Source organism: Athene cunicularia (genome assembly GCF_003259725.1).
Source record: "Athene cunicularia isolate RWA chromosome 6 unlocalized genomic scaffold, athCun1 chr6_part2, whole genome shotgun sequence".
NCBI classification, from domain to species: Eukaryota; Metazoa; Chordata; class Aves; order Strigiformes; family Strigidae; genus Athene; species Athene cunicularia.
In genome coordinates this window covers 1,006,843-1,018,899 of record NW_020799106.1, presented here as the reverse complement: position 1 = coordinate 1,018,899, position 12,057 = coordinate 1,006,843, and the positions used below count along the sequence as shown (strand labels likewise).

Here is a 12,057-nt window from a genome sequence, read left to right as displayed (position 1 = left end):
AATCATCTTTGACTTTTTATACTGAAAAACACCTTTAAACGACAAACTGCAGCATCTCAGCAGAAGCGGGCTGGGGACGCAGCCGCGCGGGGCTGCAGTTCGGTGTCACGGGGAGGAGTGGTGATGGTGCCCAGGGGAAATCCTCCTCATGGAGGAAAGGAAACCAGGAAGCGTAGTGTCTGCACACCTTCTAGCTGCGGTTGTGTAAATTTGTTTTGATTTGGAAGCAGAGGTTGGGAATACAGCGCGGACTGTAAGTCGGCTTCCCGTTGCAGGGAAAGCTCACGGAGCAGCACGTGGGCAGGTGACAGCCCTTTGGACAAGTCTGTGGCCACGCAAGAACTTTTCTCCTCAACAGTCCGGCAGCCTAATGTGCTCCTCAGTCTGGTTTTCTCTGCGGCTGCCTCCAGGACTGTTTGGAGGAAGAAGAAGAGGTGAAGGCCTGGGGATGGCCGAGGAGGCTGGGGGGAGGCAGGATCCCGCTTTTGGGCAGCCCCAGATCTGGTGGGGAGGATGTGGGGGGCTCTGAGGCGGGGTTGGTGCTCTCTGGGGGGGCTGGGGGTGGGAGGTGCTGCCTGAGCAGGGAGAGGTAGAGGAAGGGGCTCGCTTGCAAGTGCGGAGAGCCAAGATCAGGGAAAGATCCTCGGCCGTGCTGAGCCAGGGTGAAGAAGCTGTAAGTTCCGTGGAAAGTAAGAAAGCAGGAGGAGCATCCTCAGAGCCAGAGCAGTGCTGTCTGAAAATCACTTCTGAAGTATTGTTTGGTTTGTAGCCAGCTAATAAAGGAGGAGTTTTCATAATGTGCCATTTCAAAAGGATAGTTACAGGTTCTCTTATTCAGCTTTCAGTTACTTTAGTCCTGGTAACATTTTTTTTTTTCTTTTTGCAGAAAAAAACCCCCCAATCAGTTCCTGAATAGAATCTTTAGTGGGCAGAATCTCACCATAAAGTGCAAGTCTTGATTAGGAAATTGCTTTTCAGAGAGGCAAAATATATGAATCGTATGTTACATGGGTACCTTACAGGTAATGTACCCGGCTGGAATAGGAGAGAATGCCCAGGAAACAAATTGCTTTGCTTACGTTCCTCATGTGAAATGAAGTAACCTGCCAAACGCTTTACATGAGACATCGAAACAAATACAAATGGTAGTTTAAAAATATTAATTCACACTTTTACTTAATAAGGTAGAAACCCCTGGAATTCTTCAGGTTAAAATACAGGCACTGAGGAGTAAACTGTCAACAAAACAAGAGAAGTTTGGTATTTTTTTCCAATGTGTTGGTAAAAAACCCCTCAATGTCCATTACGATAGATTATTAAAATCTCCCCAGAGGACGGGAGTGCCTGAGGGTCTTGCACCCCCTTTTGCTTCTGTGGGAATTGCTCAGTGAGAGCCCTCCCCAAAACTCCATCTCGTTCAGGCTGAGACAAAAACGCTCCCTCCTGCCTTTGAGCATCAGGCTTCCCCCTGTTTCTTCTGGTCGGAGTGGGATGGTGGAACGGCTCTTGCCCTGGCAAGGACCCTCTGAGCCCAGCTGAGGTTCTCTGGAGAGGGGTCTCAGGGGTTCCTATCGCTGTGGAGGGGGGTCAGCGCCTGGGGAAGCTCCTGAGCATCGTAGGCTTCCCTCATCTTCCTGGGTTTCCTTCTCACTCTTGCCTTGTGAAGGGCGGCTCATCAAACTTAGCCAGTTACGCATCTTCAGGAGTTGGACGAATGAGGGATGGGCTGTAAAGCGAATCAGAAGGACCAAAGTGTGGCACTTTTCCTCTTTGCCCTTCGTGGGTCAGTAGGACAGTCGTGGGGCTCAGAAACGACCTGAGGCATGCCCCGATTTCCTGCTATTACCTCCCCAAACTCCCCTTCTCTTATTTCACAAATAACAATATTTGAAAAAAAAATAATGAAGCATTTAGTCCAAGAATAATCAGAGTGAAAATAAGAATAATTACAACAGCAAAGTAATTCTCCTATTATGACCCCACCACATGCATATATATACACACACATACGTTGCATCACTGAAGATTACAGATTGAGAGGAACTTGCTGCTCTGAGAAAAATAAGGTTAAGAAAATAGAATACACCAGGAGAAAAGTTTTCCTTTTCCCTTTCTTCCTACCTTTTTTCCCTTCTTCTGTTTTCTTTTTTTTTTCTTTCTTTCTTTCTTTCTATTTTCCTTTGTGCCTGCGTGTAAGGCTTGACTTGCAGCTTCCAGGAGGTTTACCAGAACTGCCTCAAGGGCATGTACTCGGCCTGCAAAATCTTGAGGCTGTAGGCAGGTAAATCCGAAAGGAGAGCTGGTGATTATCAGACTGGAAAGAGGGCAGAGGGTTGCTGTGTAAAACATTACGCTCCATCTGCAGTCAGGAGCCAGATAAACAGCACTGGAAGTTTAATTCTTCTTGCATGCCTGAGGAAGCAGAATAAACCAGCACTGTTTCCTAAGCAGAGGTGACTCTGCAGGGCTTAGACTAATACTATTAAGGTCCATATCAGAAAGGGTTGTTGAAGTCAGCAATATTACGGCGTGACCCCCTCTGTCATGCAGCTGAGGATGCTAAACCCGAAGTTAGCTCATTTTGTTAAACTGTGGGAACCTCACTGGATTTGAGGGAATGAAGGTACAATGGAGAAGAGAGGCCAGGACTATAAACCTAAAAAATGTTTTACCTATTTAAAGCACACATGTCAGATATGATTATGATATGTCCAGTCATCAGAACGGACTACAGTGGGCTACACGCTACCGGTATGTGTCTGTGGCATCCCAGAGAAGAACAGTTTGGTTTTGCGAACGATGCCGCTGGACATTACACTGACGCTGTTCTGGGTGTAAGTTTTCGTGACTCTGTGTGCGTGTGCATGTGTGTACAGACACATACTTACTGCTTCAGTCTTATTCACTGGTTTTCTGCTCTAGAAGACGTGTAAAAATTCCCCTTCAGCTACTGTTCTGGTCAAAAATCAGTGAAGAGCTTATGGCTAGCAGAGCATGTGTATTAATTTTTCTATTCGTGATAACTTAAGCTTTAAATCTAGATGTTTTTATATGTAAATATTTGTACAAGTCCACGATAAACTTGATTCGTTTAGATATTTCTTTCCGTAATCTTTGTGTCATGTCGTTTGCTGTGCTCCATTAGGGATACAGGTGTTGGTCTTCGACAAAAACTTCCACAGTCCCTGTGCCTTACTGGAGCCCTTGGGCATTGTTTCGGTGTAAACGTGAAATATCAGGCACTCTGTAAGCGATCTATTCCGGCAGTGAGAGTTTGCTGCAGTCCTCTTTTCCTCCTCTTCTTCCTCACCCTCCTCCCAGCTGCAGTGTCAGGTGAGTTGGCGTAGCAGGGAGCCGATAGATGGCTGGAGCCTGCGTGGGCGATAGTTCTGAGCTTTAAAGGTCTTTTTGGGTGCGCAACAAAACTAGTCAGAAACATCAGCATCCCCAAAAAATTCACTCCATGTAACTCAGTTGTGGTTTTCCCATCTGTGTGATTTTTTTTTTTTTTTTACGTTACCTTTGTGGGTGTTTTTTTGGTAGTTAAAGCATTTGCTGACATGAAATGAGGCGTTTTCTGTGTATTTGTTGTTTGTGGGTGGAAGCATCTTCCAGCTTCCATCTAGTTCCACACAAGTTCATTCTCTCATTAGTGCTCAAGACTCATAGCCTCAAAGCCAGGTTTGCACGGGATTTTTACGAAAGAGATAGCTAGTTCTTCTGTTGTTTTCCTTCTGCAGAGGGTTTTTCCCAGAGGATTTTGCTCTGGGGTCCTGCACATCTGACCCCAGTGCCGTCTGGGTACGATACTGTCACGGACACCCAGCGCTTTAAATCTGCATCAGTCACGACCAGACGGGCCGAGGTGCAGGAGCCCAAAGGGAGATGGGAGGGAGAGACCAGGCGGAGTGGTGTCCTCCACCATCTCCTGCCAGCCTGGGCCTCACTGGGCGTTGCTGGTTGCAACGTGGCCCCGTGAAGCGGGTCCTGCTGCCCGGCCAGAGACGGGTCCGGTGCTCCGTTCGTGAGGGAGGTGTGCGCGTTTGTCTGCCCCTTGGGTCAGAGCTCTGTACTCGCCTCTGCTCTTCCGTGCTGCCGGTCACCACCGAGGCGAAGGTGTGCACAAAAGAAATGCCGCTGATAGACTTTCAGTGCTTCATGCCTAAACCCCTTTGGATTTGTTTCATTTCTTCAGCACGCCCAGAGGCCTGTTAGTGACTTCAGTGCTACAGGTCTGGAGGAGCTGCCTTCATCGGCATTAAGTGCAAGATCCAATTTAGAATGACGTAATGCATTAGCGTGCTCTCCACTTGCATCAGCGGGGAGGATTTTCCACTTTACAAGACGTGCCCTGCCAGAACCTTCCTGGAGATGCATTTACCTAATGAACCTGATTTAGTGTCTGGCCTCTGTTGCCTGCTAATCAAACCTTTCAAACAGAACCGTGGTAATAAGGTATTGTATGGCTTTAATTTGTACGCTTTTTTTTTTTTTTTTTTTTGGTTTGCTTTAGGCCATATTTCTCTGAGTATATGGGGAAAAGATGTAAAAATAAATTCTGTCCAACGGCCATATTACTAATGAGTGACTTGGTGGAGAATGCTGAGTCTGTCACTCAGGTTTTGGTTTTGAGCTCGTGAGTAGAATCTGCTGATAAAACATTTTTGGGTTCACAAGTCTGTATGGGAATAAAAATGGAATCTATGATGTCAGGTAATTAACTTAATCTTATTAAAAATAAACCAAAACATTTTCTCTGAATTATACCCCGCTTAGGAAAGAAAGATTGCCGAGTGCTGAGCTTTGCTGGCAGCAGACTGTGACCCCATTTGCTTCGCATTTACTTACACCAAAAACATAAACAGGGTACCCGGCTTTTCTCAGAGAATGCAAAACAAATTCTTACACTTCTGCTGAATGACATGTGCTGGCTGCCTCTTTGTATGTTGTGTTTTTTTTTTTTTTTTTTTTTTTTTTTTTTTTTTCCAGCTGATATTTTTAGCTTGATGCAGAAGAATCTGTTTACTTCCTAAGTAAGCACAAGGACCACTATTCTTATGATTTCGAGTGCAGAATTGTGCCCATGGACGTGAAGGGCCTGACTCCCACCGGTTTCATTATGGAATGGAATTGGCTGTCATGGAAAAACTGTTTTTACTCTGCACTGGTACCTGGGGCACTTGAAAAAGTTGATACTGATTTTAAAAAGCCTGATATAAATAATGACCTGCACCTCCGAGGAAGTTAACTAGTGAGTGTTCCTTTAACGTGAAGTAGCATAGTGTGTGTGTTCGGTAGTTGAGAGCCTTACGAATACCATGAGGATCTAGACAACAACAGCAGACAAATGCTTCAAGACAAACGAGAACTGTGCGTCAAAGCGCGTACGTGGTCCCTTGAACACAGTAGCCAGATTTTGCTTCCGGTTTTCTCTCTTGCGTCCCACTAAATTAGGGGAGGAGCGCGGGTGTGACCAGCAGCAGCACCTACCGCAGCCCACTCGGGGATGCTCCCTCGCGCACGCCGCCCCTGAAGGGCAAGTACCGGCGTCTACCCTGGGGGTTTTAGGCATCTCGTTTCATTGCCTTTGCTTTGCCAGTTCTCTCTCTTCTCTTCTGCGTGCTCCTCTCTGTTACATCTATGAAGCCTGAGCACTAGGGGAACGTATCTGTGCGCCAAGGCCGCTTCCTCCTCCTCCTCTTCCTCCTCCAGCTCCTATGTCCAAAGCCCACCTTAGCTGGTTTTCTCACCTCCCGATGATCCTCTTGTCGAGTTTCCTCACAGTGAGGCCAGTTGCACTCTCTTGGACATTCAGACCAAGCCTAACAGGGGTGTATCCGTGCCTTGATGCTTAACCCATCATTTGCGTGGCTTGGTGGTGATGTGCCCGTGGAGGATTATACGAGAAAATACCCAGTGGGGAGGAGAACCTCGAACACTGATAAACAGAGCTGGGTTGTGAGCTGACTGGTCCTTTTCCCTCCCTTTTCCACATGTCTCTGACACTTGCAGGTACATCCCAAGGAGAGGAACACGTTATTGTTACCACTTTTATTTATATTCTTTTATTAATCTCTCGGCCTGCCGCCAGGTCTTTCTCTTTCCTCTTCAGGAGTCTGCCATGTTAACTAAGCAGCAGTTTTCTTGACAAAGTGCATGGCGTGACCAGCTGCTAAGGCATGCTTTATCGATTGCTGCTGTTTTTTATAAATTCAGTTCACTTCTACTGCTCCTGGCATTTAGCTGTAACTTGGATGTTTCATTTGTGAGGCAAAACCTGAGGTTCATAAAAGCAAATCTTACTGTACAGTTACTGGCTACTTTCTACAAGTTTATTACTCCAGAGCTCCAGTGGAGGGAAACTGCTTTATCAGATGCATTGAAAAAAAAATAGAGGCAAGAGGTTAATTATGTTGAATTGCTTTTTCAAGTAGAATTTAACTTCATTGGGAGAGAGATGTTTCAGTCAATGTTGTGAGTATTGAGCCAAGGCAGAGTCTGGGCAGCCAGGCACGCTGACCAATGAGTGCACTAAAAAACCCGATAAACTTGATCTTAACTTGGCGATCACAAAGGAAACTGAGAAATCATTAAATCCGGGAATGGGACCTAATGGAGGTCGATGGGAGAACAACTGTGGATGTTTAATGAGCAGCACTGCACCGTGTTCTCATCTCTTCGGAAATAAATGGTGAGATACTCGAATTTCTCTTTGAACAACAATAAATGTAGAATGTGAAAATAGCATGGGGGAAGAAAAGACTCCTTTGGGCCGTCCTCTCAGTAAGTGATTTCTACAAGCTTTAATTAATTATCGGAGTTACTTGTGAAACAGGCTTATGCGAAGCTATGGCACCATAAAATGTCTGTTGAACAGTTAGCCCCAAACCGACTCTAGATTACCTTGAAATTCTAGGAGTTCGTTACCCAGAATTATTGAAAAATTGCCAGTGTAATTTCATTCTGCTGAAGAACGCGGGATGAATTCCTCATGCAAACAGCTACACGACAGCAATCTTTGTTAGGAACAATGCCTCATACTCTCGCTGTGACACTCACTAACTTGCAGGCCGTTTGTACGTAGGAACCAGCTCGTTCTTGCTGCACTTCTGATCACGTATTTGAAAGGAAAAGCAAAATCAACAGGTCTGCAACAGGGAGGAGTGTTGGAAAGGAGAGGCGGGAGGTGAACTCTGGAACTTGGAGCTACTTCAGTCCGTTTATCCCGTAGGAATCCTCCTGGCACCGGTGGACCCTCAGCCTGGTGAGGAGAGCAGGGGCGGTGGGGAAGCGGTGGAGACATCGGGGCAGGTACATCACCCAGCTTCTGCATCCAGCTTGGCTGGGGAACGGGGCTCCCTTAATTCCTTCTGTCTGCAACAGGAAAAGAGACCAGCTGCAGCTTTAGGCAACTCAAGTTGCCCATATTATTTTGGAACATCCTATCCATCCTGACAGTTACCTTGGACTGGTCTTTCGTGAGGGACTGGAGATGGCTGCGTGTCGTGGGAGGGTATTGAGGAGTAACACCCACAGCAGCTCCTCAGAACACGGCTGTGTCTCACCAATCTCAGGTGGAAGCTTTGCATGTTGAATGGTCTGCGGCAGGTTTTATTTCTTGGTTGGGTTCTTTAAACCTTTTTTCCTAACCTCCAAGGTGTCTTTTGGGCTATATCGTTCACATTTCTTCCTTGGCTTTATGGCAGTTCACATGAATTGATTCTTCTATGCTCGATGTCCAAGCAGGGGGGTTGGGACTGGATGATCTTTACCATCTCTTCCAGCCCAAATTCTACGATTCTATGATGATCTCTGCAGAATGGCAGCTGTGGAGACAACCAGGCTTTTAAAAGGTGCAGAGCTTTAGTTCTCTCCTAGAGAAATCCAAATTTAGATGGTTATCTACAAACAAAAAAAGTGAACAGAAGAGGTGTGGTGTCTTCAGGAGACTGTGATGGGAACTTCTTTTGATCAATATGACTATAATTAAGATCCAAGAAAACTTAATTTTTAGAGAAATCTTTGTGGTTGTAATTCCTTTCCCCTCTTCCCTGCCCGTGGGTAAAGGAAGGGAAGCTGGGAAGCGATGAGTGCTGAAAGGCCATCAGGTGCTTTCTGCCTGTCAGCCACATCTGAGCCCCACTCCCATTTCTTTGGGTGCAGCAGATGGCAGAGTTCCCGCGGAGTTCACAGGGCCCAGGACTTTCATAGAATTGCTCATGTTTTACACTGGGTGAGGCGCCTGGAACTCTCCCCTTGAACACCACTGGGCACTGAGACTTTCCAGAGCAACAGGACTGGAAAAGAAATATTTTCCTAAAGCATCTCTGGAGGTGTCAGTGTCTGGTCAATGATTTATTGCTGACTGTTCAGCTCCAGGCGGTTATTCCTCGTTTTTGTTAACTTCCAACTTGTGTCTGACACATGGGTCAGTTTTTCCAGCACAGCCATAACGCGGTGATGGCCGGGAAGTGAGGGAGTAACAACCCCATCAGGTTGCAAGTAATCATCTGTTAGTTTCTCCAAAGCTTTTCTACTTTTAGGAGAGCGTCGCACATTTGTGGTGCGAGTGATTTATATACTTCCACGCTCAACAGAAAATGATAGTCTAGAAACGTGAGGTGTCCTTGCTAATATGAATAGAATTCTGCTCCCGTCTTAAGCTTTATTACTGTGCATATTTGGGCTCTTTTCTCACAGTGACTGTGCTCTCTGGAGTCAGATGAAGACTGCAGGAGACACGAGTGGTCTCCATCAGCTTTGCAGTCATGGCTGCCTTTGCTAATAGATGGGAAAAAACTGTCTTCAAGGGAAGTGCATAATTTGACACTCGGTCCTGGGCTGTCCTTAGGACAGAGCTGAGCCTTTCCTAGCATCCCTGAGGCTGTCCCACAGCCCTGCATCAGGTGGCGCTCCCAAAAACCAGTCCCTGAGCTGGGCTTTGCTGCACCAGCAAGTCAGAGCACAGTGCTCAGTCCTGCAGGCATGTGCTGGCCCTGATGTGAACTGGAATACGTGCATGTTGACTGGATTAGTCATTGTCTATTAATATCGGGCGTGTTGCCAACAGTTCAATAACTGCTTGATCAAACTAGGCGTTTTTAAGACAAAATAAAGCCTTTGAATAATATCACTATATATATATTTAGTATTCTTGTCTAGGAGGCTTACGTTCCATTAGCAGAAGAAACGGTTTTTGAGTATTCCCGGTTCCCTGTGAGGAAATAAATTATTGCTAATTCCTAGTCAGTTATCTTGCCTGTGGTACCGGTCCCCAAAAAGTGTACTTGCTTTTTTTCTTGCACAAGAGCCACAGCTTGCCCGAGGAGGGTATTTTGATGGGGCTCCCTGAGGGAAGAAATGCTGTCAGTACAGTTCCAGGAAGCAATAAGCACCTTCATGAAAATAACTCAAGTCCCCATCCTTAATCCCTGCCTATCCTTTTTTATCTGATGGACTCAGCGAGGGCTGGAAGATCACAGTGTGGCTGAAAACAAAAGGGAGTTAACAAGATGTGACCAGTCAATGGATAAAACAATAGGCGACCGCCCCGCCGCGGTGCAGAGCCGGGCGCCCTCCCGGTGCGGAGGTAGCCATGGGGGTGCTGGGGGCTCTGCTCTGGTGCCTGGCGCTCGGGGGGCTGCCGCGGGCCGGCGGCTCGTGCCCATCGCAGTGCAGCTGCGCCTTCCACAGCCTCGGCGAGGGGACGAGAGCCAGGTATGCCAATCCTCCCGGGGGTGCTGCTCCTTCTCGGGGTGTCGGGGGGTTAATTCTTCTCTGTAAGGATGCTCGGAGGAGAAAATATTGCGTCCGGACTTTGTGTCCATTATTTTTCCCATCGCGTTGCGCTCTAGCTTTATTTGCAGAGGATTAGCTTCTGAAAACACAGTAAGCTGATTTCAGAGAAAACGTTTGGGCATCTCCACTCCGAGAACAGAAGTGTCATAATTACTGCCAGTGCAATGGCAAAAGGGGAATAAAATTTAAATGTTGTCTTTCTTTGCCTTTATGCTGAAAACAGTAATTTTCAAAGACACTGTTCTGCTCTGCTGATTTCTTTCTAAAGTGTAACTAGATTTGGTTTAGTGCCGTCGTACCAAAACCTGCCATTCCATTTACTTACAGAATCCCTCAGTTGGAGATCTTAGGCAAAGTGATAGACTCTAGGTGAGAATGAACCGAAAAATAGATAATAATAATAACAACAACAGCAATACTACTAATAATAATACTAATAATATAATTCTTGGACTGGAAGCTTTCAGTGAAAACAGAAGACAAGAGCAGCAAGCCCTCTATTTTTGAATGCAACACCATTGTGCCGGCATTGCTCTGGGGGATTGGAGTAGGAAAGTCTTTCTGAAGGGTAATGACAGAGTAATGGTCTGACTTAATGAAACACAGGCTACATTTTTATGAGGTGTGGTTCACGGTAGAGGAGATTTTGTGACAGAGATGCAGTACTTGCAAAATCCTGTGGAAGAAATTATTTTTTTTGGCAAGACCTCAGTACTGAAATGAAAGGCTGTCCCCTATCTTTTGGGTCCCCATGAAACAGATCCGCTCTCTTATCTTTTTTTTACAAATCTATAGATTTAACGCCAGATTTAATACCGGAAACTTCCCCAGTAAGAAGCGTGGTAGAGACACAAGTCGTCTGCAACTGTTAAAAGGGAATGCAAGAGCAGAGAGCCAATTATCGCTCCATAAATGTCGCAGTTCCCGGGGGAATTTCCCCTTAGTGACTGGGAAAAGCTGTAGTGTGTTGTGGTAAGATACATAATAAAGCAAATATCCGCTAGTCCCTTAAGGAGAATAATTTTTCCCCTGCATTATGGTTCATATTTCTCACTAGTCGAAGGAGATTATCCCGTAGATTAAATGTTTAGTGTTCGCTGGCAGTCTGGGGACACTACGAGCAGCATCTGCTGCTCCGCTTCCATCGTGGCTCTGAGCGAGCGGTTTGTGTCATGCCAAAAAAAAAAAAAAAAAAAAAAAAAAAAGAAGTTTTATTGAAAGAAGATTTCTGGATTCTTCTTATTTGGTAGATTTTTCTCTTCCTCAGAATCTCAACCTTCAGCCGAGGGTGTCAGGATTTAATGCCACAACAGAAGTGTTGGATGAGAGTAATGTTCTGTGCTTTGATTATAAATTAAGAATTTAACTGTAGGCTCAAATAAGATTTAACTCCGGGAAACCTGCATGAGCAGTTCAGTGATGTTATTTGTTTTTGTTGATAGTAGAGGAATAATTGCTTTCAGCCAAAACCAATCTGGTTTTGGCAGCTTTGTAATATTCCGCCAGGCAGCGTGATAAGAAAACGCTGCTTGACTGATCACATTGCATTCCTTGTGGTATCTTGTTCAGCATGTGGAGTGGGACATGCCTATCTAACTCGTTACCTCTTGCAAGGTGAGCTTTGTGTTTTGTGGAGGACTTGCCTTTCTCTCCTTGCTGACAGGCAAATTAAAGTGCAGTCTGAGAGACCCATTTTGTCTCCCTTCATTCCTCACGGCAGAGACAATTTTTTTGCGCGAAGGCTGTGGAAATGCAGCCGCAGGGTCTTAATGATTTGACCTCTAGAGGTTACAAATGGGAAGGAACAATTTAAGACACATAAATCTGCCTGGCTCTTAGTGTAGCATTTTCCAAAGAGTTAATTTTCTGCACTTTCGCTCTTATAACTGTAGGTGCCTGCAGTGCAGTGACGGCTCCCGTTTGTACACGCCTTCCAGGCCGTTTCGTAGGAAAGCAGAGCTTGCTGTACTGTATTTCCAGTGAGTTGTCAGCTGACTTTCTTATCCCTGTTTCATAAACCAAAGATCCTGTGCTGTATTTAATCTATATTACTTCCTGCCATCCCACACGTCAGTAAGGCTTTATTTCATATGTCTTTTACTGTTCAATTTACGGATCCTTTCGTTTTAACGTGCACTAGGATCCTCCGTTGTGCATAAACGTTGTCACTGCTGTCTATCATAAGTACTCTAAAAAAAATCGGAAGGATTAAAAAAAAAAAAAAAAAAAAAAAAAAGACAGAAACACAAATATGATTAG

The 12,057-nt window shown here is 45.6% G+C and overlaps 1 protein-coding gene across 1 annotated transcript in view; it reads left to right on the top strand.

Moving 5' to 3' along the window:
- The first annotated feature begins 9,329 nt into the window (after positions 1-9,329).
- Positions 9,330-12,057, top strand: part of LRIT1 (leucine rich repeat, Ig-like and transmembrane domains 1) — a 13,694-nt gene continuing 10,966 nt past the window's right edge. The window contains exon 1 of the mRNA XM_026851837.1: positions 9,330-9,717. Within this exon, the coding sequence (XP_026707638.1) occupies positions 9,596-9,717 (122 nt within the window). The 5' untranslated portion in view covers positions 9,330-9,595. The remainder of the gene's footprint in view (positions 9,718-12,057) is intronic.